General features: G+C 30.8%; 2 protein-coding genes across 4 annotated transcripts; both read right to left on the bottom strand.

Annotated features, from left to right (window-relative positions):
• Window positions 1-1419: 1419 nt before the first annotated feature.
• On the bottom strand, window positions 1420-3781 carry HAT14 (homeobox leucine zipper protein). Of its 2 annotated transcripts, none has more exons than XM_022295675.2 (4): window positions 3246-3781; window positions 2515-2834; window positions 2243-2322; window positions 1420-2080 (listed from the first exon to the last, which is right to left on the bottom strand). In XM_022295675.2, the coding sequence occupies exons 1-4, from the start codon at window positions 3643-3645 to the stop codon at window positions 1771-1773; spliced, it is 1110 nt and encodes a 369-aa protein (XP_022151367.1). In that variant the 5' UTR covers window positions 3646-3781; the 3' UTR covers window positions 1420-1770. The 2 variants fall into 2 exon arrangements, with proteins under 2 accessions (XP_022151367.1, XP_022151365.1); XM_022295673.2 differs by having other exon boundaries at window positions 2515-2858; window positions 3246-3778.
• Window positions 3782-19230: 15449 nt separating this feature from the next.
• On the bottom strand, window positions 19231-22417 carry LOC111019352 (RING/U-box superfamily protein). Of its 2 annotated transcripts, none has more exons than XR_002602533.2 (2): window positions 20158-22172; window positions 19231-19607 (listed from the first exon to the last, which is right to left on the bottom strand). XR_002602533.2 is itself a non-coding variant. In XM_022295723.2 (2 exons), exon 2 carries the CDS (start codon window positions 21492-21494, stop codon window positions 20223-20225), a length of 1272 nt encoding a protein of 423 aa, XP_022151415.1. In that variant the 5' UTR covers window positions 21495-22084; window positions 22197-22417; the 3' UTR covers window positions 19957-20222. The 2 variants fall into 2 exon arrangements, 1 of the variants encoding a protein (XP_022151415.1); XM_022295723.2 differs by lacking the exon at window positions 19231-19607 and adding an exon at window positions 22197-22417 and having other exon boundaries at window positions 19957-22084.
• Between the last annotated feature and the right edge of the window lie 1718 nt (window positions 22418-24135).

Here is a 24135-nt window from a genome sequence, read left to right as displayed (position 1 = left end):
GTCAACCTTTACAAGTCAACACAATCGATCATGAATTTCACTCAAGATTTGACCAATGTCACTAAGAACCTTTTTTTCTTCCTTAAATTATATCTTTACTCTATCTTAGTTTCAACCTTAATTTAGTTTACCCATTATTTGTAATTACATTTCAAAAGAAGTTACACTTAAAATCAACCAAAATTCATATTATTTTTCAAAACTTGTCCAACCTTATATCATTTTAATTAAAACAATTATTATAGAGCTTATCCAATGCACCTACAAATAACTTGTCACGTTATATTTTAATCCGGAAAATATATAGTGAGTTGAAATCAATTGAAAGGAACCCTAATAAAATTTCTAAAAGTATAAAAGTAAACTAAAACTATAATTAAAACATAGGGATCAACATTATAATTAATTTAACATTTTTTTTAATTGCTTCTTCTTCAAGTATTAGCCCCGAAAGATGTAAATGATGAGCTTTTGATCATACTCGTTGCAGGCCATCAATGGAGAGTCTCGAGATTGGCTTTGAAATTCATGTGCATAGGGTTTATTATGTCCATTTGCAGCCATGGCTGCAGCCTCTTGCTTGCCTTGCAAGTCCTCCTTTGCTTCTCTATTGATCCATGATTATGATTATTATTATGATTGTAATCACTAAGCTGCAAATATTACTTGATCTCTCCCATATGATTATCATAATCAAAGTCCAAAAAAATTAGGGTTATCCAATTAAACTCATTGCACCATGTTCTCATAACCATTTATCTTTGCTTCAAGATCAGCTGAATCTTCGAGTTATGTTCCATTTGATGATAAAATCGATCGTGTTAGCGTAGTGTTATATTTTAAACTTTTGAACCTATAACCTTACCCTTTTAGAAAAAGCAGAGATGTCTTAATCATTAAGGTTCCAAGATGGTTCCAAAGTCCTATTTGATAAGTATTTTATTTTTGAAAATTAAACTTATAAATACTCCATTTTAAAAAGGTTTTCAAAATCTAAGTTTGAATTTTGAAAACTTATATTAAAAAAAAAAAAAGGTAATTTTGAAAAACTTGTTTATTGTTTTTCAAATTTGACCCAAAATTGAAATGGTGTTTTATGAAAAGCGAGAAACATAAACTTGTGGAATAAGTGTTGGCAGTTGCGTAGGTCCTATTAAACTCTTCCTTTCAATACGATTACGGGTTAAGATGAGCGGGAAAGCCACTATCGTGTATTGTTTTTTATTTATTCAATTGAAGATACATATGGGTAGTGCAAGACCTTACCAATTAATAAAGAATATCCAACTGATTAAAAGACGAAAATCATTATCGAAAAGTAACGACATTTAAAAGTTAAACTAAAGAGTTAACATGAATTGAAATTGCTTAATACATTCACAACAGGGAGCAAAAATTTGCCTTTAAATTAGATAAAAGGAAAAAAAAAATTCTGCCCTTGGTTCTTGTTTTCTTTTGAATAACTAAACAAAATTTAAATAACAATACATCGTCATCTCTCTCCCAAATTCTTGAACCTTTGCATATTCCCCCAAAAAAACCCTACAACCATGCATGCAACAGCAACAACCGTAAGAACCCGGAGAGAATAGCCATATATCAAAGCTGGAGACAACAAAACACATCCAAAAAAAACCTCCCCCAAAGAAGAGAAAACATATTGCTCCAACCCCATAAAAAAAAACTATTTACAAATTCTCAAGATCACATTTTTCTCTTTTGTATTCATGAATCGCCATGGAAGAGGATTACATTCCATATCAATGGCAATCATGAAGCAGCCTGGTGCAAGTGTGGAAACGGCAAGATTCTCGGCTTGTTGGCGAGGCATAGAGCGGACGGGTTTGTGGCCGTGGCGGAGGTGGTTTTCGCAACAGGAGCGGGAGCGGTGGTGGCGACACGCTCACACGAGGGGCACATGGTGAGGGTGGTGGCCGGAAGCTGCATATAAAAGGGCTGAGAAGTTTTTAAAGCTCTTAATTCTTGCAGTTCCTTCTGCAATCTTCTGTTCTCTTCTGTCAATGTCTCGCAGCATCTCCTTAAATACTCACAATCTACTTCTGTCTGCTTCAACTTTGTCCTAAAACACACACACGTCCATCTTTTCAAATTAATCCCCAATAAAGCTTTTGCATTAATTAATGATTCTTTCTGACAGCATTTCAAATACAACATTACCGTGCAACCAAAGAAAATTAGAAGATCAAAAAACAAACACAAAAAAAGGACAACTTTATGATACCTTGCTCTTCTGTTTTGGAACCAAACTTCAACTTGTCTTGGTCGGAGATTTAGCTGCTTGGCTAGAGCTAGCTTCTGCTTCTGAAAATTGGAATATCATGGATTCTTGTTAGGGTTTGTTTAGTAATTGGGTGGTCAAAAAACTTAATAAAAATCATAATTTGGGATTTTACAGAAACATTGTTCCAAAAGCTCTCGGCAACGTAACATAGTATTTTCATATATATTAAGGATAAATAAACTACGACTTGCCGATTTGGAGAGTTGACTTACAGGATTGAGGGTGCTGTGTTCTTTGAAGCTTTCTTCGAGAAAAGCCGATTGTTCTTTAGAAAGGCGGAGTTTTTTCCGGGCAGAGCCGTTTTCGTCGTCGTCGCTGATTCTCGACGAAGCTCTCTCAGTTTCCATCTCGAAATCGGACGATCTCTTGCTTCCTCCGCCGTTTCGGACCCCGAAATCCATCTGAAAAGACGACACCGCACTGTTCGGAGACGACATCCCAGCCGCCGCAGCCGCCGCCCTGTCGTCTGTCTCCTCCGCCGGCCCCACCGCCGGCAACCGGTTCACGTCCAAAACCCTCTCCGCTCCTCCGTCTGAACAACCCCGTTCAGCCATCACTAATATATATATAACAATAGCAACATCTATCAAATTAAAACCAACACCTAAAAAAAAATCACAATCCCAGCTAAAATTATTAACTAATATCACCAATAAAACACCCCTCAATCCAAAAGTGATATTTCAATACTCTCCTTCACTCCTGCGTTTGAAAAATTACAAAATTACAAAACACTGTAAATCATTATAAAGGGAGAGGATACAAATTGGATCTTACACCCTCCCACTTTAATATTAAAATGAATAAATTACCACCCAATCCAAAAGTAGGTGAATTTGGTAAATTTAATTTATATATATATATGATGAAATCGAAAAAAAAAACCCAAGTTGTAATTTTTGAATAGAACAAAAAAGCGGAGAGAAAGAGAGGAGTAATTTACAGTGATCGGAGAGCCATGGAAATGGAAGGTGAGAAGAAGAAGAGTGATGAGAACGAGGAACAGGAGCCGGCGGGAGAAGATCCAGCTGAACCGGCGGATCCGAACCCGAACCCGACCCGGGAAGAATGATTCTCTCATCATCATCATCTTCTTCATCTTCCTCCTCATCGTCGTCCTCTTCACGAACCTCTCTTCCTTGATCATCGTGGATCGACGCCGAGCCCGAACCCGAACCCGAGGCAGAGGCAGAAGCAGAATCGCGGGCCAAGCCGACGCAGAAGCCCAACGCCATAAATGGCGACGCAGAAGAAGAAGAAGAAAGCTTGGAAGGTTTAGAGAGAAAACCAAATGGCTTGTTGTTATTAGTGGGAGTATCTCCAAGGCTGAGAGCCAGCTCCATTTTTGGAACAACGAAGAAGAAAAAAAGAAGACAACTTTGGAGAGAAACAAGAGGAGAAGAGAAGGGTTTAAAAAGAAACCCAAACAGAAGTGGGTTTTTAAATACGCCAATTAACAAACAAACAACAAAACAGAAAAGCCATCAAAGGAACCACCTTTTTTCTTTTTTTTTTCTCTTTTCTTTTTTCACCTTTTTTTCCAATTTTTTTTTTCTAAGAGAGAAATGGGTGAAGAGTGAGATTGACCGACAAAACCAGATTGACAAGTGCACGTGAAAATATTTAATTATACAGCGGTTCATACACGAGACTTTAGAGTTTAGAGAGAGAGAGACCAAACAAAAAAATAAATAAGAACCAAAAAAAAAAAAACCAATATTTAGATTTAGGATATCTCTCAAGTGGGGTATTAAAACAGAGCAGACAACGTTGAATATTTATTTTCTGTCGACACATACAAAAGGGTAAAGATTATGATCCTTTTTTCTCCTTTTTCTCTTGTGTATATCCTAATCTAACAAATTATTTAAACTCCTCTAAATAATTTTAGTATTTAACATCTTTTTCTGTTTTTTGTTTGGCTAATGAACTTTTTTTTAACTAATGTGTGGTTTAATATTCTTATGATTGGAATATGGAGATTGGTTAGATAATGTTTAGAATACAGTAAATTTATAAATTTGTTAGTAAAACAATATTATTTTCGCTATTTATTCAACTTTTTTATATTTAACTTGATTATATCAAAACTTCAATAATAACATGAAAAAAAAAAATCTTTTGCTAAATTTTAGTTCTGTATGGTGGTCCAATAAAATAATTTTTTCAAAAGCAATTATTTTTGGTACGGCTCGCTTACTTCCCAAGCTAGTGTGTATATATATTTTATGAAATCTAATAAAATCATCCAAAACAGAAATAATATTTTGGAGAAATTAAAATTATGTTCGATTTGATTTACTTAGCTAAAAAGATATAGTTTTTCACATAAAAGAATAACAAAATAACTAAAACCATTTGAAATCATAAGCACGAAAAATGTGAAGGTTATATTAGTAAAATACACCATGTCCCATGATGTTGCGACAAAACAAATAAAAATATTCAATTATATTTTGTAAATAGCTATACATCTGACATTACTTAAATTATTAATCAACTCCATACGAAAATACAAAATAATTAAAAAAAAGTTTAAATAATTAATAAAAACATCATGAGAATGTATTTATTAGAGGCAGGCAAAGGCACAAGGCTTGACAGAAACGGATCAACCTTTGACTCAGAGACTTCTTCAATAGAAATGATTAAGTAATTGATATATAATTTTAAAAATTATAATTATAGTTTTTAATTAATTATTAATTATTAATATTAATTACTAAATCCTTAAGTGTGATTATCAAGACGACGTTAATATTATTGTCTTCTCACCAACCCAGCCACCCAAAATCATTGCATTAAACTTATTTTATTTTTATTTTTTTATAGTTCACATCCAACGGCTGGGATTCCATCAACTCACTGTTTCTGCATTTTTTTAAAATATAAAACTCATTATGACGTCAAGAAAATCTCATTAATTGCTCCCTTACCAAACACACCATCCATTCTAAATTTTTTTAAATGACCATATATATATATATATGCATAAGAAGTTGTTTTCATAATTCATTAAATATTAAAAACCCTTTGAATTATACTTATTTCATCAATATCTATATATAGTATATTATTGACTTATTTATTGAAGGAGATCCGAAAATTATTTGCTCGAATTATTCATTATTACATCACATCAACCTATTTGTATGATTGAGAAGTATTTATGTAATAGATAAATTTGCATATTTTCAAGGATAAATTTGTATATTTCATTTGTGAAAACACGAAATGTTATATTCGTCATTATTAGATTTTTTGAATAAGTTTTGATCATTATTGAAACATTATTTGAGAATTTATTGAATAGGATTTAATAATGTTTTTGTTTTTTATTTTTGAAAACAAATTTGATAAAATCAATTACACATATATTTATTTTGCTAAATAGGTAATTTAGTATTCAATGTTTATATATATATTTTTATTTAGTCTCTAACATTTTTCAAGTTTCAATTTTATCATTTACGAATCGAGGATTATGAATAATTTACTAATTTTGAAAATTGTCCTTTTCATTATTACAAGAGTATCAATTTAGATAATATTTTAATATTGGTTCATTTTTATAATAACAAATCCTTTTTAAGTTATATGAGTTATTACATGTCACAGTATGAAAGTAAAATATAGAGAATATTTATAGCTCAATTAACAAAATATATTTTGAATGTTATTTCGGGAATGAATTTTAATATTTTATCATATTATTGAAAGAAAATCCATACATAAAATACGAAATTAAATCATTAAAAAAAGTAAGGATGAAAAACTGGAAGAATGACCAAAAATCAAAGGTTAAATTATATATTTAAGCAATAATGTATTTGTTTAGATTATTTTTCTTTACCTAATTAGTTTTCAGTATAAATTTTTTTTTTAATCCGATGGCTTCAAAAGCAGACTTTCCCAAGACATCATCTTCCACATGTTGGGGTAGGAGTGGGCAAATAAAAATAAATTGTGGAAAATTTGTAAAAAAAAAAAAGGAAAAGATTTATTTTTTTTATTAATTTAATGTTGGGGAGAAAGAAACTTTCCCATTTTAATTTAAAAAATTAAAAAGGAAAAAAAAAAGTAGAGAGAGAGAGAGATTAGCACGAGATTTGACCAAATAATAAGATGTTTGACTTGGGGGGGCAGACAAGGTGACCATGTCTTTACAGTGTCCAAGGAAAGTGGTGTTTTTTATTTTTTTATAATATTTTCAGTGGAGGGTATAATTGTCTTTTCCAACAAGCAAATTGGCTTTTGTGTCTTTTGAGTGTAGTTCTCCCCGTCCCACTACCAAAAAACCCTACTCCCCTCCCACATTAGGGTATCCTATGGCCACACCCTCTCCCCTCTCTACTTATTTCTCAAATTATTGCCCTTCCTCCATTATTATTTATTTCTTCCCTTTTCAAATTTAATAATAATTACCGCCTTAAACCAAACCTCGAACCATCTATCAATAGATATAGTTAAACAATAATTGATATATACTCATTTTCTTTTTATACATATGTTATTAGTAGAATTCAAATATTAGAATGAGGATGTAAACATAGTACCACATGTGATTTTTTAAAAAAAAAGTATACAAGTAAAACAGTATTTCCATTATTACAAAGGTCGTTTTAGGTAGAAATCCTTCTTTTAATTCCAGATGTTTTTTTCTTTTTAAGAATTCAACTATTATAAGAATAAGTGATTAAACGATTCATTTTCAAGATACTAATAAATGTGATATAGGGTGTGTTTGGTCACTTTTTTTTTATTGTCAACATAACTTCCTCATGTTTGGTAATTAAAAAAAAAAAGTGATTTTAAGCAAGTTTAAAGTCATTCCAAATTGATTTGTAAGGTATATCATTTGAATGGTGATTTTGAAAAATCAATTATATTACATAAATCTCTTTTTTTAAATCACAAATTCTACCGTCTCTTCCAAATACACGTAGACTCGAATTGAAGGGTGAGAGAAAGGGGTAAAGTGCAGGAGAAGATAGGGAAAGAGTGAATTTAAAGAAGTGGGGGGTAGGTGAATAAATAATAAAGAAAAGAGGGGTATAAAAATAAATGGGGGGGAAGGCGCGTGGGGGAGTGCATCCAGGGGATGTGACGAGGTCAGATATGTCATGCTTTTGGGATCATTGCAATAATTGAACTCATGCAGGCTTTAATGATAAGCTTTAGAGAGAGAAAATTATAAATTAAAGAAAAAAAAAACAGAGAAGAGATGTTTGAATTATTGGGTGGGACCCACAACCCTACCCCCACCCAAGCGTAGGATATAGTGTCCCAATAGAACAACAACGAAAGGGCACCCACCCCCACAAATCTCTCTCTTTTTCTTTTTTTCTTCTTCACATTCCCTAATCAACGTTTTGACAATGAATCAATCATAGGGTTATGGCTTTGTCGCACTGATTTGGTCGCCCCCAACTACTCTCCCATGGGCCCTTCCCCTTATCTTCATTAAAATAAGTCTAAAATATTACGAGCCAATTAGAACATATCTCAATAGGATTAAGATACCTGTATTCGAATTTTAAATCGTATTATCAAAATTTAAAATATTACAAATTAATTCCTCATTATACTTAATTAAGTATAGATAAATGATACTTGCAAGAATTTCACTAGAATAATGGGTACAAATTTTCTTGTCAAAAAGTTAATACCACTACTTGCATCAAAGATAGTATTTTTCATTATAAGTATATCAAAAAGAGATAAAATATATGCAAATCAATAATTAGTGTGATTACAATCCATCAGTGGTTTAGAGTGTTTGATAGTGATGGTAGAATGAGTGATTTTGAAGAAAGAGATTTAAGTAATTTTTTCAAGATTATCGACAAGATAATACCTTTTAAAAATCAATTTAAAGTGATTTTAAACTTTCCTAAAATCAATTTTTTAATTTGCATAGATAGAAAGGGAAGAAAATGATTTTCGCGATTTCCATGATTTTATACTTAAATTTAATATTTATGCAAATCAACTATTATTATCGTACAAAGTGATGATATATTAATCACTATTGTTATTAAGGGTAATTAAATATTAACGCTTTTATTGGAATATGTTAAATTTTGTAATTATTATTTATGACGAAATATATACTTGTAATTAATTTTTCAAAAACAATAATTTCGGAAATGAAGCTACCCATTCAAATAAAAAATGTGTTGGCATTTTAGATTTTTTTTTTCTTCTTTAACACCTGTATATTGTATTTTCCAGCGTATCATTTTTAGTAATAATTATAAATTCTTCTCGTTTGTGTACCCTACGGTTTTTTCTCATTAGGATTTTCACGTGTAAAATTTGGGTTCTTATTATCTTTATTTCTTCACTTTTTTTCATTATGGATTTTCGATTAATAAAGTATCTAATAGATTAAAAATTTAGCACATCCTATTCGTCAAAAAAGATGTACGATACTTAAATTCAACTTGAACTATTAAAAAAAAATTTATTCGAATAAAAACAATACTTAAATATCATTTGAAATAAAAGAAATTTCAGGTTAAAAAACCATATTAAACAAACAAATTGCTATATATATATATATATATATATATATAGCTGGTCAATTCAACATAGAAAAAATATATTTTTTTTCAAGTTTCTAAGTCATGTTTGGTGGTTTTTGTTTCGGTTTATTTTCCAAAATATAAAGCAGCCTATCATTTTCTTACGAAAGTTGTGAAATAAAATACCTTAATATATAAAAGGTATTAGCATGCATGAAAAAGAAAATAAAAAACAACAAAGAATTTTGTCATTGCCTGAATTCAATTGGTGGCTTTCCCCTTTTCAATCCCATCTTTTCAATATCATAACCAAACCAATCTGTCAGGATAAGATTTTAAAAAATAATATCATTAGAATGGTGATTTTTTTTTTTAAAAAAAAATCTTTTAAATAGTTAGTTAGTTTGCTAGTGATAATAATTATTGTTTTATAATATATAGTTTTAACTGAATTGATTAAAACTTGAGGGGCTCTCGGAAACTTATACTTTATTATAAAAAATTTGCAAATTTTTTAAACGTGCTTTTCAAAATAGAAAATGGAACAAAAAATTTGTTGACAAACCACCTCATTAAAAAAAGTAGAAAATTTAAGGTGTTATATTAAATAAGGCTTAAATGTTTATGAATTTAGGGTTTAAGACCTTTGAATATCCTATCTAAGAGTGTGGTCGAAACTCCTTAGATATTCCATTCAAACTCAATAATTTATAGAGAGAAAATTGATGGGAAAAAATCCCCTACTCCTACCACAGGAGTAAACAGAAAATAACTTAGAAATTTAAAGAAAACAATAAAATAAAGAAACAAAAGAATTAATGTGAAAAAACTCCAAATCGGAGAAAAAACCACGGCCCACGAGAAAAAATCAATCTCAAAAAATATTACAAATCACACAGATTTCTCCCTCACCCCAATTATAAAAAACACTCTTTTAACTAGAGCTGTATTTCAATTGGGATGATTAAATCCCAACAACTCCTTTTATAGTAGTTGGAATGACAATTTCTAGCACATGGAGACCATATTATTTGATAACTTCCATTCCAATATTTTGCCAAAATCCAACAAAAATTACCAATAAAGTATAAATTAGTTTGATATTTTTTGGTCAAATTGATTATGTTTCTAAATTAAACCATCATCAAAACTAACTCTCAAATGGGCTAAAGTAACACGTGAATTTCAATTTCTAATCTTCAATTATTATTGTTGAGGATAACGGTACCCTCGTATCTACACAATAATATAATATTGTCCGTTTCGAACATAAACCTCACAACTTTGCTTCATTTCCTATACCTTGCAACCCCAACAATTATAACTTGATAAATTAATTATACAAGCGCAATTTGTGAATGAAGTAAAACCGCCACAATATACAACAAACAATTATCGTTGTAGGTGAGTAGGATTGAATGACCAAATGTTTTTTTTTTCTCTTTTGATATTCGTGTGTGTCCGAACCAACTTACGAGCATCTCAACTAATTTTATGGAACAACCGTGTTATATTGTTGAAAATTCATATAAATGAATTAAATTTATACAATCCATCTACTTAAATTTTTAGGTTAAGCCCTCGTTCAACAGTAACCAAAATTTTCATTATCATCGGGAAAAAAAAGAGTGGTTGTTTAAAACATTGAGGGTTGGTTGGGAGATGAATATCACGTGAGGAGGCAATGATGGGGGTTTGGAAGGAGGGAGTTCTGAAAAAATCAGAGAAACTGACGTTAAAAAAAAGTGAAAGAATATACAACACGACGACGTAGAAGCTGCTGCTGCACCATATTCATTATTCACTTGCCCCCACTTTCATATCACCTTTTTTTCCCATTAATACATTCAATTTTTGTTATTATTGTTTATTTTACTTTCTCTCCATGGGAGATGAAATACACTATTAGTCATTGAATTTAGAGAAATTTTTATTTGATTCTTAAATTTCTAAAGGACACTTAGACAATAGTTCTGATTAAACTCCCCTTAGTAACACTGAGATGGACTTGGTGTGTTGTATATTTATTTAATTTTATATTATTGTGAATTTTTTTTATTTTTCGTTTTCATTTTCTCCCTCTTTTCCTTTCTTTCCCTCCACTCTCTCTTTCTCTCTTCCTTTCTTCCCTCACGTGGTTTTTGTTTTTCATTATCATTTTCTTTCTCGGTCTCTCTAATTTGGATTTTGTTTTAATTTGATGATTTTACCAACATGGTAAAATAACTATACTTTTAACCACTTGGTATCTATGATTTTTCTTTTCTATTTGACTTGTTCTTACTGATTAATTTCGATAATCACAATAAATCTTCGAGACCACTCCAAGATATAAGATACCTGCAAAAGGAGAGTTAACACTCCAAAACATTTGTTGTTACGTTGAGTAACAATAAGTAGAAAATGTTGAATCTTAATAATAAAATTTGCATACCTCCACCTCACGTCTAGGAAGTCTTTATAGAGTTCCAAAAGTGAGGGAAAGGTTCAATTTCAAATTCAAATGGGCGGTTTCTCTCCCCCCAATTATAGGAATTGGTACGCACGATCAGAGAATCAGTTACTTTCTCAATGACTATGAGTAATTGTCCTTATCGAGCTGGTTGTGTGCCTAGTTCGGTATTCGTCCGAACTCGCAGCAATGCGATATATTGATGATGCGTGATTAAAGGAGTAATAACATCTAGCATGACTACTTGTATTAGTTGACTATATTAGAGTTTAAAATGATGTAAATCAAGTAGTTTTTTTTAGTAAAATCCGTAATTTAATTCTTCCCCTTCTAAAAAATTGTTAAAAATTTTGTTATGATTTTATAAATATTTTGAAGATGGATTAGAAAAAGGAAAGAAAAAATGTTGCGTACAATTTTTGTAAAAAGTAAACTAAAAGTAAAAATATTATCCAACAAAAGTGATTTTAGCGAGGGTCAAAATAGAAAATGATTAATAGTTTAGAGATTAAAATTGAAATGGTAGAAATCTAGGGACCAAAGTGATAAATAAGTAAAAAAGTATTTGGACCAAAACCATATCAAAAGATCAAATCTTTTCTTCTTCTTGGAATATCTCTATTATGGTTTATAACTTTAATTATTATACCAATTATCATGAATTCCGTACAAGTAGGGTTCCATTATATTTTCATAGATATATATACAAATTCTATATCTATAGATAAAATATTAATTGATTCAATTATAAATTTAATCTTTGTATTTTGAGAATATTGCATTTTTTCTAACACTATATCAAGCTTAAAAACCGATTCTAATTAGTAATTAAGTTAAAAAAAATCATTTAACCCATTGCTTTGCATTTGCAATGTCTCACTAGTTTTCCCTCTCTCTATATATAAATCAAAATGGTTATCATCTAATGCTCCAAAATTATAAGAAATATTTTAATTTACTCAAAGAATTAATTGAAACTTTTAACCACTCCAAAATTATATATATCATGAAAGAACTAATAATATGAAAACATTTATTTATCAGTACAACATAAGCCAAAATAGAGTGGGAAATTTTCATTTATTGCAAAAAATCATAATGATGACCATCATTTTATGAAGCATTATAAAAAAGTTGTGAAATTAATTGTATGGTAAAAATGGGATCCTATTTATTGTTATCAATAATGGGCATAATGAATAAAACAGATCCATCATGGTGGCTATAATGCTAAAAATTACTCAATAATGAATCATATATATATATATATATATAGCTGCCCATAGTGCTGCACTTATAATATATGCTTTTTTTTTTCTCTCTAATTACAAACTCTTAGTCATGTCACCCACTTTGGTTCTCATCCTATGAGAGTTTTTTCTTTTCGCATCATTACTTTTTTTATGATATAATAACTTTGTAATATATGATGTCAACACGCCATGATCTCGCAAAGGAATATAATCTTTATGGTTTCCTAGTTAAAAAAAAGGGGTAAGTCGTAAATTTAAATGTGAATCATGGATTCAAGTTCTAATGGCCACTTATCCATAATTTTTTTTCGTTTATATCAAATATTATAGAATCAAAGGGTTATCCTAGTAAAAACATACTTTAGTGAACTTAAACTTACATATTTTAAGAAAAAAAAGTTAAAATTTTAAATATTTGATACAAAAACATACATGTAAAATAAATCTAGAACTATCATAAGTAAAAAGTTTAACTGTTTTCGAAATATATCTCTTTTAACTTTTTTTTTTCAACAAAACATATAAAAAATGTTTATGTGAAAGTGCGGATTCAAGCTTCTCACTTTTAAGAGATTGTTTAACTACATTAAAATTTAGTTATATATAATATGTTTGGATACGACTGAGATGGTAGATTTTGTTGATAAATGAGATAATTAAGTTATGGATGAGGATATGATATTAGAAGAGAATATGATGATTATTATTATGATCAATGATAAATAAAGTTGGGTTGGGTTGACCTAAAAGGGCATCGGAGAGCACAGAGAGGAAGAGAAGAGATGGCAGTGAGTGAGCAGAGGGTGAAGAGTAAAAATGTAAATATGATAGAAGATGATGATGATGATGATGAGTGGTAATTTTCCCTTCCAAAAATGCCCTCTTTTGTCAGCCCCTCAGTCTCACTACTGCTCACTGCACTTCAAACTGTGTAATAATTTTGCTGCATTTTTTCATCCTTTTTATGCTATGTTATGCCCATTTCCTCTCCTACCGACCTCATCATCTTTAATTACATCTCTGTTCTCTCCCCTTTTTGAATAGTTATGCAGAATATTTGACTCAAAACCTGAAAAAAAAAGTTTGAATCTTTATATGATTTGTGTTTGGATGAATGAAGTTTTATAGGTGCTTGAGTTCGGGTAATCTATGTGTAGTTTTGTGGATTTAGTATCTGTAAAGATGGGTTTTGTAAACCCGAGCTGAGTTTATTTAATTTTGAGATAAATAAATTCATGTATCGTACCGAATTGGTAAGGGGCATTTTGCAAATTATAACGAAAAAATTTAAGACTGTATGTAAAATTTTGTTAAGAACAATAGTACTCCTTCCTTGTTCGTCCAAGTATTTCTACAATGGTACGATATTGTCTGCTTTAGACATAGTCCTCATTTTTTGGTTTCACCCAAAATGTGTCATACTAATGAAGATAATTGTACTCATCTATATCATGTATCTTTATCTTATTTGGTCAATGTGGAACTTTTTGCATTCCTCTTACCAACCCAACAAATTTTTGGGAGATAAAGATATTCGGTATATAATTAGAATAAACCTACCTAAAAAGAGTCGTAAGACACATAGCATTTTCTAGGTTAAGAATAACGAAAGATCAAACATGTTATACAAGAGCGAGATTATCAAATCCAACTTTCGTAAATATACCTAATACAATCTCGAGAGATTCTGACAAGGGCATCAATAGACTTGCACAAATAACAAGAAAAATGGTCAAAAGACTTTAAAATCTCAATAAGGTGTCTCATTCGAATACTTTTCTTAAGTTCAACGATGGAGTATAATAGAATAATGTCTAATCAACTATGTTCAGAGTGACACCTTCCCTTCGAGTTGTTATTTAATACGAGGGATACAATATAATTGCATTGAATAATGTGATAAATTTGGGGGGCGTGGAGCAATTATGAGAAAAGGGGGTCTAAGAAAAATTAATTAAGCTAATTGCAAAAACAGTGCCCTAAACATAGGCCGAAAAGCAAAGACCACTTTTATGGAGAAAGTGAATGATTGTCTTTGATTACAAAATTTTATTTATTTAGGGGAAAAAAAGGATCTAAAGAGGAGAAAAAAAGGAAAAATGTAGGAATGGTAAAAGACAAGAAAGCATGCAACTGAGGAATTCGAAGGATCTTTGTCCCCTTTTAGCCCATCACTATCATTTCTCTTCACTTCTCCATGTTTTCTTATAAAATTATAATATTATTTATCATTATCATAGCAATAATAATGATAATAATTACCATACATTATTGTTATTCTATTTAATTTCCTCATCATAATTAAAAAGAATTTTTCTCCATTTTTTCTTACTCTCTCATGTTTCCACACTTTGGGACACTAGTCTCTTATTTTATTCTATAGCATATATTATATATCCTTTGATTATTCTTTCTTCCCCACCTTTTTTGCTTTTTTTCTACCAAAATATTTTATTTTTATTCTTGTAATGTTCTTGTATACATTGATGGATCCATCTCATGCTGTTAATTATTACTTGTGTGATTGATTGTTATACCTCTTACAAGGATAATCCCACCATTCTCAATTAGAAATAGCATTGTAGGATGAAATTGAGTAATTTTCTATAAAACAAATATTACAAATTTGGCCGTTTGGCTTAGTTTCATATTCATTGGTTACATACTAAAACTTTAGTTTAAATATTATTTTTATCGTTGTAGTTTTCAATTTGGTTCATTTTGGTCCACATGTACTCTCAAACGTTCATTTTTATCTCTATATACTTTCTTTTTGTTCATTTTAGTCCTTTTATACTTTCAAAATATTCATTTTGACTATTGTACTTTTAAAAATTGATCAATTTGGTCCTTATTTGTAAATTTTTAACACAAGTAAAGGAAATCATTTTAATACAAATTTATGACTACATTTCAAGAGATTTGGTGATTAAATGAAATAAAATAAAAATAAAAATGATTGAAGGGACCAAAATGATCACTTTTTAAAAATATCTTTTGTTATAGATAGTATTTAAACCTAAAAATTTTAATTTAGTTCCTATAGGTTGGTTAAAATTTCACAAACGGGTCCCTAATACAAAGGTAACACACTAACTATTGTTACAAAATAAAAAGAATGACACATATTCAACATGTTATAACGTCCTTGTAATGGTATTAAACGATTTGGAAAATTTAACCGGATCATGAAGATCAAATTGAAACTTTTAAAATCATAAGGACAAATTTGAAACTAAACTCAAACCACAGAAACCAAATCCAAACTTTTAAAACCGTAAATATAAGGGTGAAATTTGATAATATATAACCAAAACAGTTAATTAGTCTTGCAACTATGTTATAAAGTTTTACTGTTAATTAATGTGTGTTAAATAAGGGTTGAACATATAAGAGTTTCTATTGTGATACCATGTTAAATAAACAGTAAACCCAAAATCTTAAGTTGATGGGTCAGAATAAATTTAATTATTTATAGATATCTCAACAACGTGAATACGATAGTCTCACACAATATTTTAAAATGAGGAAGATTTCGAATATACAAGTAAAAGACAACGTCTCTATCAATATTCCATACATTTTGATCGATGAAACTAAAAAACCAAAACCATTTTCAAAGTCCTTCAAACTACACTTTCAAACTACAAAATGGGGAATTTTCAAAACCCCAAAAAAAATAAAGGTAGAAGAGAAAAGAGTAATTTGGTAGGCCCAAGAAGAAGAATAAGAAGAAGAAGAAGAAGAAGAAGAGATGATGGTGTGTAAGGGATAATAGTTTAGTGGTAGGGGCTTGGCTTATAATGGAGATGGGAATAACGTCTTAAAAGACAGAATCCAATCCCAATCCCAACTTCACCAATTATGGGCGTGCATGCCTTGGCCCTACCCTTCATTATTATCCTCTCCCAATAATAATATTCATAATTATGGCTCCTCTTCAATGTTTTTTACTTAATTCTGTTGTCGAGTTTGAGTATTCTTTTAACCTATTTTATCCCGATGCTTACGAAGATGTTTTATTGGTCGAAGGTTTGTCGAGTAATTGTATTTCACTGCCTCGATCTAACTACACTACTCGCTTGACTTGTGCTGCATTTTACAAGAGTGAATATCATCTCCCTATAGATCAATTAATACGAGTCCTCTCGAGATATACTTTACTTTTACTCACATGGTTTTTAGAAAAATTACTTGAGGGGTCGCCTAACAATTACTCTAGGTTAAGCATGCTTATCTTTACCCATTTGCTTAAATAGTTTGTCTGTCTCATTTGGATATTGTTGGTTCGTGTGTCATACAAATACAAACAAATATCAAAATTGATTTTTATGACAATTTAAGTATAAAAGAAGATTATTTATAATTTGTAACATGTTTTAATTATAATTTGAAACTAAATAATGAAAAAAAAATTATTTTTGACAGTATGAGTATGGGGGAAGATGGCTTAATGCACACTCTCCATGTCATGTCTTCCATTCATCATATGAATAATTGATTTTTGTTCAATATCTTTCTCTCTCTAATTCTCTACCTGTTTTTATATCCAAAAAAAAAAAAAAGAAGTTATCTACCTGTTTTTATATCATTGATTTCCTCACAAATAATATTAACATAAACAGCTATCATGATCTTATTGACTATGACGATTGTCATCCTTCCCATGTTTATTTGTCTTCCAATAATTTAGATTTAATTTTTTTTTCCTTTTTTTTTTGGCCATTTGGAATTTATTTGATATAATTTTTAATTATGACAAACCTAATTAATATAAAAAGTCATATGGAAATGTTTAGTGGAAAATAGATGATTTTAAAGATATTGGTGGGTATACTGAGAAAATAGAATTAAATTAATATGAAAAATACCCATTTATATTAAAATTTAATTTAACAATGATAGATGAATTATTTGAAATAAAAGCAAAAGCTTTCATCGTATCTTAGGAAGTACAAATATCTAAATCATGTGATTTCAATATGTTGCTTTAAAAGTAAGATTTTTCTTTTTTTTTTTTTTATTTTTTTTCCTTTTGTTTTTGTTTCTATTCTCTTTTCGTTCGAGAATTTTGAAGGATTTTTTATCCCATTTTCTTTTATCAATTAGATTATATTCGTAATCCATAATTATGTTTGTAATCCAAAATTAGCTTCTAGTATGAAAGCTTAATTGAGAAAATTTAATAGTTTTGAGAAGTCTATTTTAAAACTAAATGTTTCTAAATATCTAAAATGTAACTTTTCTATGCCATTTTTATTGATATACAGCATCACTCTTTTATAACAGTTTTTAAATACATTTTCAGCCATTTGATTTAACTTATGATACCTGGGAATTGATTGTATAATCTCTTTTACGTTTTAATTTTAATTAACAATTAAGAAATACCCTTTTATTTTATTTTTTTCAGTGTTAGAAATAAGTTACCTTGTAAACAAATTCTTAGCTTTGTAGTTTACTTTTGAAAACCACTTCTGAAATTTTAATCAAATATTTAAAATTATAAATAGATTTCAGAAAAAAACTGAGGTTATATTTTAAATTTTGTTTAAGCTTCTATAAGTTATTATTATTATTATTATTATTATTTTGGAAGTGGAAAACAAGATAATGAATCACTTTTTTTATTATTAAATACATATCAGAAATCTTTATATATATAATAGAAGATAAATTTAAAAAAATTGCAACATACAACCATTTATTTAGAAAAGAGAAAAAAAAAAAAAGATTAACAAGCAAATCCTAGCAACTTCAGTTTTGATAACATCTAGAGTTTGGTTTAGAATTGATTTGGTTTAAGTGGGAAAAAACCCAAAACTTCAAGCAGAAGAGGATTTAGCTTCAGAAATACTAACTAAAATAAAACAGAGTTCAAAAAATGGGAAGAAAAAAAGATTCACAAATTTAAGATCTGAACAGAAACATGACCCATCCAATAAATGCATTCCAAAACCAGGTTTCTTTCTGCAGACACAGACACAGTTTCAAGTTTTCACTAAAAAGACAAGGAATAACTTTACATCAACAGATGCAAATTATTAGAAAACATTGCAGAAAAAATATACATCCTTTTTCCCAAGTATTCAAGGAATATATAAGAGCAGAGCATCTGAAAGAGGAACACACATCATTTTATGCAATGAATGAGCTCCACTTGATTTCTCATCATGATTCATCATGTTTACAGTATTTAAAAAAAAAAAAAAAAAACTTAAGCTACATATTTCAATACCAATGGTAATCATGACTTTTGTAGCTTTGAAACAATGGAGATGCTTAAATCTTACTCAATGGGTTGACAAATGGGAATGGGGTAGAAATTACAGCAGTCATTGATTATAATGAAAAGCAGGTATTATAGTGGAGACAGAAATGGCAATTTGAGGATGAAAATGATGAGTCTGTGTCGAGATTAGTTAAGGTGTGCGTAGGTTGACTCGAACATTAAAGATGTCATAAAGGAAGAAGAAAAAAGCATGGAGGCCAACAGAATAAGTGGAGGGTAGAATCCATGAGAATCAAGTAAGTGATCATGATGAGCTCTCCTAAAAGTCAACCAGCACCATAGCAGAATAGAACTACTAAATGTGTTTCTTGATGTGAAAAGAGTGAAGAAAACTGTTCTAATCATGAGAATTCAATCATAGCATAAATTTGTGAATGTGTGTGAATCTAATAATCAACAAACTATTTTTGAACTTCAGGCTTTTATTCCACAATATGTTGTGATTCTCATACAAGTATGAAGTATGTAGTAGAAGATGATCTTCAATGGCGTGGGAGGTATCCAAAACCCTCAAGATTTCAAACTGTTCTTTTGAATGATATAATAGTTGACGGAGATGAAAGAGAAAGCTGATGTCAAGTAGATACGAAAAGCTCGAAGGAATCGGAATAAAGTTCGTTGATGGTTTGTGATTCTCATCTTGAAGTGATGGGTTAGATGATGCTAACAGGACCAGCGGATGAGCTAATGGAATCAGCTAAGGTAAATGGAGAATAAAGCAAGGCCAAAAGGTCCAAAGATCTGCCGGCTGATATGTTTGCTTTATCATTATTGCAATGTTCTGTATAAATAACCAAGTCAAAATAAAGAAAATTAAACTCAAACAAGGATTTCAAATTTAACTGAATCAAGGTGAATAGTCAAATCCCATTTTGGATTAATGGGGTAATAATAAAAGAGAAGTGGAAAAGGCTAAACTATGGAGGAATTTATGATTGCACTCTAGAACCACCAGAACTAAGCTAACAAGGAAAATTAAACAGGTATACAAAATCCTAATCCAAAAATGATAATCAGAAAGATTATAATTCCTGAATATGGTCAGTATACACGAATTTTAATGCATCAGATGACAACTCTGGATTAGTAAAAGAGTTGAGCTTGGGTTTTGATACGTGAAAGGTTACATATGGAAAAGATAAAGGAGGACAGTACTCTACTTAATTTACTAGTTATTTGCATCTAAATATGCTAAAAAAGTGTGCCTACATTTCAATTCGAGTACGATAAGCAGTAAAATGAAGAAAGTTGAATATCGACCATGTGATAGTCCATTGTCGAAGCAAGAGTCAGTATTTTTGCTGAGTGAAAAAGTAAATAAATGCACTTACATAGGTGTTGAAATATTATAGTCTCGATTCATTTCTCAACCTTAGGACCCAAGATAGAGGTGTTCTCAAGCCAATCTTCTCCGTCTGGGTGCCCGAGAGTTTCCACTGTCTACATCAGAAACCTGTAGAGCATCATTTCTCCTTCTGGATGATGATGTTGAAAGGGAGACCATGGAATCAATTTCTACAGCAGTGTCCATTTGACTCTCTGAATTTATAACAGCAGCAATGCTAGAGAAAGAATCTCTGTCCTCGACTGGTGGAGGCTGCTCTTGATTTCTAGGAACGAGTGGATCGGTATATATAAAACCATCTGGAAGCCTATCAGCAGAATTAAATGCAGAAGTAAGAGAAGAAACTCTTGTCCGGTGTAGTAAGGATCGAAGTACTGGGAGTGACTGAAGACGGGTTTCCCCTGCCTCAATGCCAGACACATCAGCGTGTGCTAGATCTCCCACATCATCATGGGGCGGCAATGAAATTTGTTCTCTACGCATTCCCCTGGATGTCAAAATCCTATTCAACAAGGTTGGAGATCTACCAAATGTTTCGTGTGAACTATCTGGCTCTGGTGGTTGGTCTAAGTCACGATTGAAATCAAATCTGTTCCCCAAACGGCGGATCATCTCCTCCACTGGGAAAGAAAATGCAGTCCTCTGGATGGTTTGCCTCAAACTTTCGACCTTCCGGGCATGAGGCCTTAGAGGAATCTTAAGTGTAGCATCCTCCTCTGTCACAGGGGTATTGCTCCCACGCCCATAAATTGGAGTCACGTTCTTCGTAGTAACCTCACCTTTACATACAGGACATTCCTTGGCCTCTGAATGTAGATGTAACCATCGATAAAGACACGGCCAGCAGTATAGATGACCACAACAAGTTACAACAGGGTCCCTAGCCAAGTCCAGACATATATTGCAATCAAAAAAGCTCCCATCAGAATCACTGCTCTTCTCAACATCACTCTTATTCTCTGCCTTTTCATCTTCCAAAGCTTCATTGTTGATTTCACATGTTTTCCCTGCCTCATTTTTCCTTTCCTCAGCAGTAGTACTACCCTCACCAGCCTGTAACGGCTGTAATGAATTCCCATTGCCTGAATTGACCATAATTTCACTCAATTGCATAGAAATGTTCTGAGTCTCAGGAGGAATTTGGACTTGACGCCTCCTCCACCGCTGTCTCGTCCTAAACCTGATAGCTTCCCCAAATCTACGAACAGGGTCTTCAGTCAAATAAGCTAAATTTTCCTCTTCATTCGGAATCGAGTTTGAAAGTGGCTCTGGAATAGGACCCAGATTCAAGTCAAGATTCATTGCTTCAGCGCTTTCATCCATTAGAAATCGATCAGAAAATAATCCCCAATTTAACCCGAAACTTACTGGCCTCGGGTTAGAAGAGCAAACCACAATGGCACCATAAAATTCAAATTATCTCCAAACACTAGATCAACTCTGTCCCAGACAAACAACACCAGAAAGGTCAATCCACCCTAAACACATCCTCAAATTTGAAAGCACCGACGAATTCATACACAAAACCCCAATTCTCCCAAATCCAAACTAACCCAGTCGAAACACAATACTTACAACAATAAACCCTATATCAATTTCGTTACAAATCACGAAATACGCCGAGCTTAGTTTTAAGCCCGTTAATCCCACTTCATCAATCGACAGAAATGATGAATTAAAAAATTCCCCAAGTCTAGGCTCGCAAGGAAAACTAGGTTTTATCGTGTCCAGCAGCCGAACAACGAAATTCTCACGTTGATGCAGAAGAAAAAGAAGAAGAAAAAAAACCGAACACCTGCGTCAGAAAACTGCTCCCGAGTCCTCAGAATTCAACGAAGCCGAGATCATCCTCCCCTCAGACCCATCTGGGTCCGAGCCGATTCGCCATAGAAGGTCCGCCTTCGATCAGCGATCTGGTCCACACAAGCAACAAAGAGAAAGAAAGAAAAAAAAAGTCACAGAGAGAAACGGAGACGGAGCATAATCGAACAGACAAAATCGCTTTAGAATGCAACAGAATCATACGATGATCGACCGATTGACAAGATCGTGCGGCTGATGAGTCGAAATTGGGAATCATTCGATCGAGCGGCTGAGATCTGAGCAGAGAGCCATGTGTGTGGCGCTGTGGGATTGGCGGCACTAAGTTCTTCAGTGAACAGTGTTGAATTGATGATGATGCACAGAGAGAGAAATAGAGAAACTTTCAATTTTGGCAAAAATTTACAGAATCGAATTCAACGTGTTCGTTTCTAAATTCCCAAGAACTCTCCACTGTTATATTTATTATATCTCTGCAGATCTTCTTTCCGAGATGGAACAGGCATGGAATTTTTGGCAAAGTAACTCATGTTTCCAAATTTAATGCTAAATCAAACACTTGAAATTCATTTAACAAGATTTGGAATCATATGAAAATGTTTATTTGATGATTAACATCTTCTTGATTCTTTTAATTAATCCTTTTTAAGTACTATTTTACCATAAATAGTATGTTTGGTTAAATTAAAATTTCGGTTAACCTAATTTTGGTTTAGTTTCCATTTAACCTATGCTTTTAAAATTTTCAATTATTTTTTTTAGAATATTATAGGATAAATAAAAAGTAAACATTTAAATCTACGACTTAAAAGTAGAATTGTCATAGTTTAACTAAGTTCGGGATGACTTTACGAGTTTCAATTTGGTATCTATAGTGACGGTTTGATTCAAACGTTTAAAAGTTTGAATTTGAGATCTATGATTTGGGGAAACTTTGCAAATGGTCTCAAAACAAATTTTATCCCCAAAAATTCATTCACTTTTAGCTCAAATCCTATTATAAAATAACACAATCACTCAAATAAAAACACCAACTCATTATTTTGTAAATTGAAAACATTTCAAACTAATTTGTTGTGACAATTTGTAAAATTTCACCATGAGAACTCAGTTCAAACATTTAAAATTATATTGACCAAAATAAAACTATTGAAATGGTATGAATCAAATTAAATCTAAACTCAAATAATACGAATAAATTTGTAGGAATCATTTTTCAAAATTTAAAAGATATGATAATTATATTTATTTGATAATTATTTTATTTTTACTAATTACTTCCACGTAAGTTTTCTTTATCTAAACTTTTTTCACTTAAAAAAACTTCTAAATTGGTCAAATTTAAAAAATAAAACATGTTTTTAGAAAGTACTGTTCTATTTTGATATCTTATTATTTTTTTCAAAGAACTTTTTCTATTTTCAAAATTTTCATCACATTTCAAAAATATTTTTGAAAGTAGATTAGAAATAATGAAAAATGCTAATAAATATACATGATTTCGAAAACAAAAAAATAAAAACGTTAAGATTTAAATTTAATTGATTTAATATACTTTCTCAAATCTATTTACCTAGATACACCAACAATCTCTAAAATCAATAACAAGAAATTAATAAATCAATCTGAATATAACTTAATCACTTAAAATACGAATAATCTTGAAACTTTGAATTTTTACACCATTCTTTATTAATTATTGTACTTAAAAGAAAAGTCACTGTGATGAAGGAAGTATCATAATAAATTAAATTCAGTCAAATTTTTTATTTTTGGTAAAATGTTAAAATAGAAAAAATATTTATTGACAAATAAAACTGAAAAAAATTCGAATTCAATATGGGCTTCGACTGATCCATATGTTCTTGCACTTTCTTATGGGCCTGGATTGGGCCGATCCCAGTGGTTACGAACATCTTTATTTTTAAAAATAACTTTTTATTTCAACGGAATAAAATCTCCTCCCGCCGATTTTTACGGGATTTTTAAAGTAACTAGTAAGAAACACGTGCGATGCACGTGGAACTCGAAAGTTTTATTTTTAAGTACAAAAAAATGAATTAAAAAAAGTGATAAATTACAACGTAACCTAATTTTATAAAATTGAAGATGTTGGTTTCAGCATTTTATTATTATTATATGA

Source organism: Momordica charantia (assembly GCF_013281855.1).
Source record: "Momordica charantia cultivar OHB3-1 chromosome 5 unlocalized genomic scaffold, Mcharantia_2.0 BLBB01000005.1, whole genome shotgun sequence".
Lineage (NCBI taxonomy): Eukaryota > Viridiplantae > Streptophyta > Magnoliopsida > Cucurbitales > Cucurbitaceae > Momordica > Momordica charantia.
Note: the sequence above shows the minus strand (reverse complement) of the source record. Positions and strands in the feature narration are given on the sequence as shown.

What these genes read in the sequence shown, in the direction of transcription:
- HAT14 (XM_022295673.2), bottom strand. Translation starts at nt 3,645, where the DNA reads ATGGAGCTGGCTCTCAGCCTTGGAGATACTCCCACTAATAACAACAAG. An exon ending in TCCATGGCTCTCCGATCACT is followed by an intron (nt 2,859 to 3,245) that starts GTAAATTACTCC and finishes TATATATATTAG; the next exon opens with TGATGGCTGAACGGGGTTGT. An exon ending in TTCCAAAACAGAAGAGCAAG is followed by an intron (nt 2,081 to 2,242) that starts GTATCATAAAGT and finishes TGTGTGTTTTAG; the next exon opens with GACAAAGTTGAAGCAGACAG.
- LOC111019352 (XM_022295723.2), bottom strand. Translation starts at nt 21,494, where the DNA reads ATGGATGAAAGCGCTGAAGCAATGAATCTTGACTTGAATCTGGGTCCT.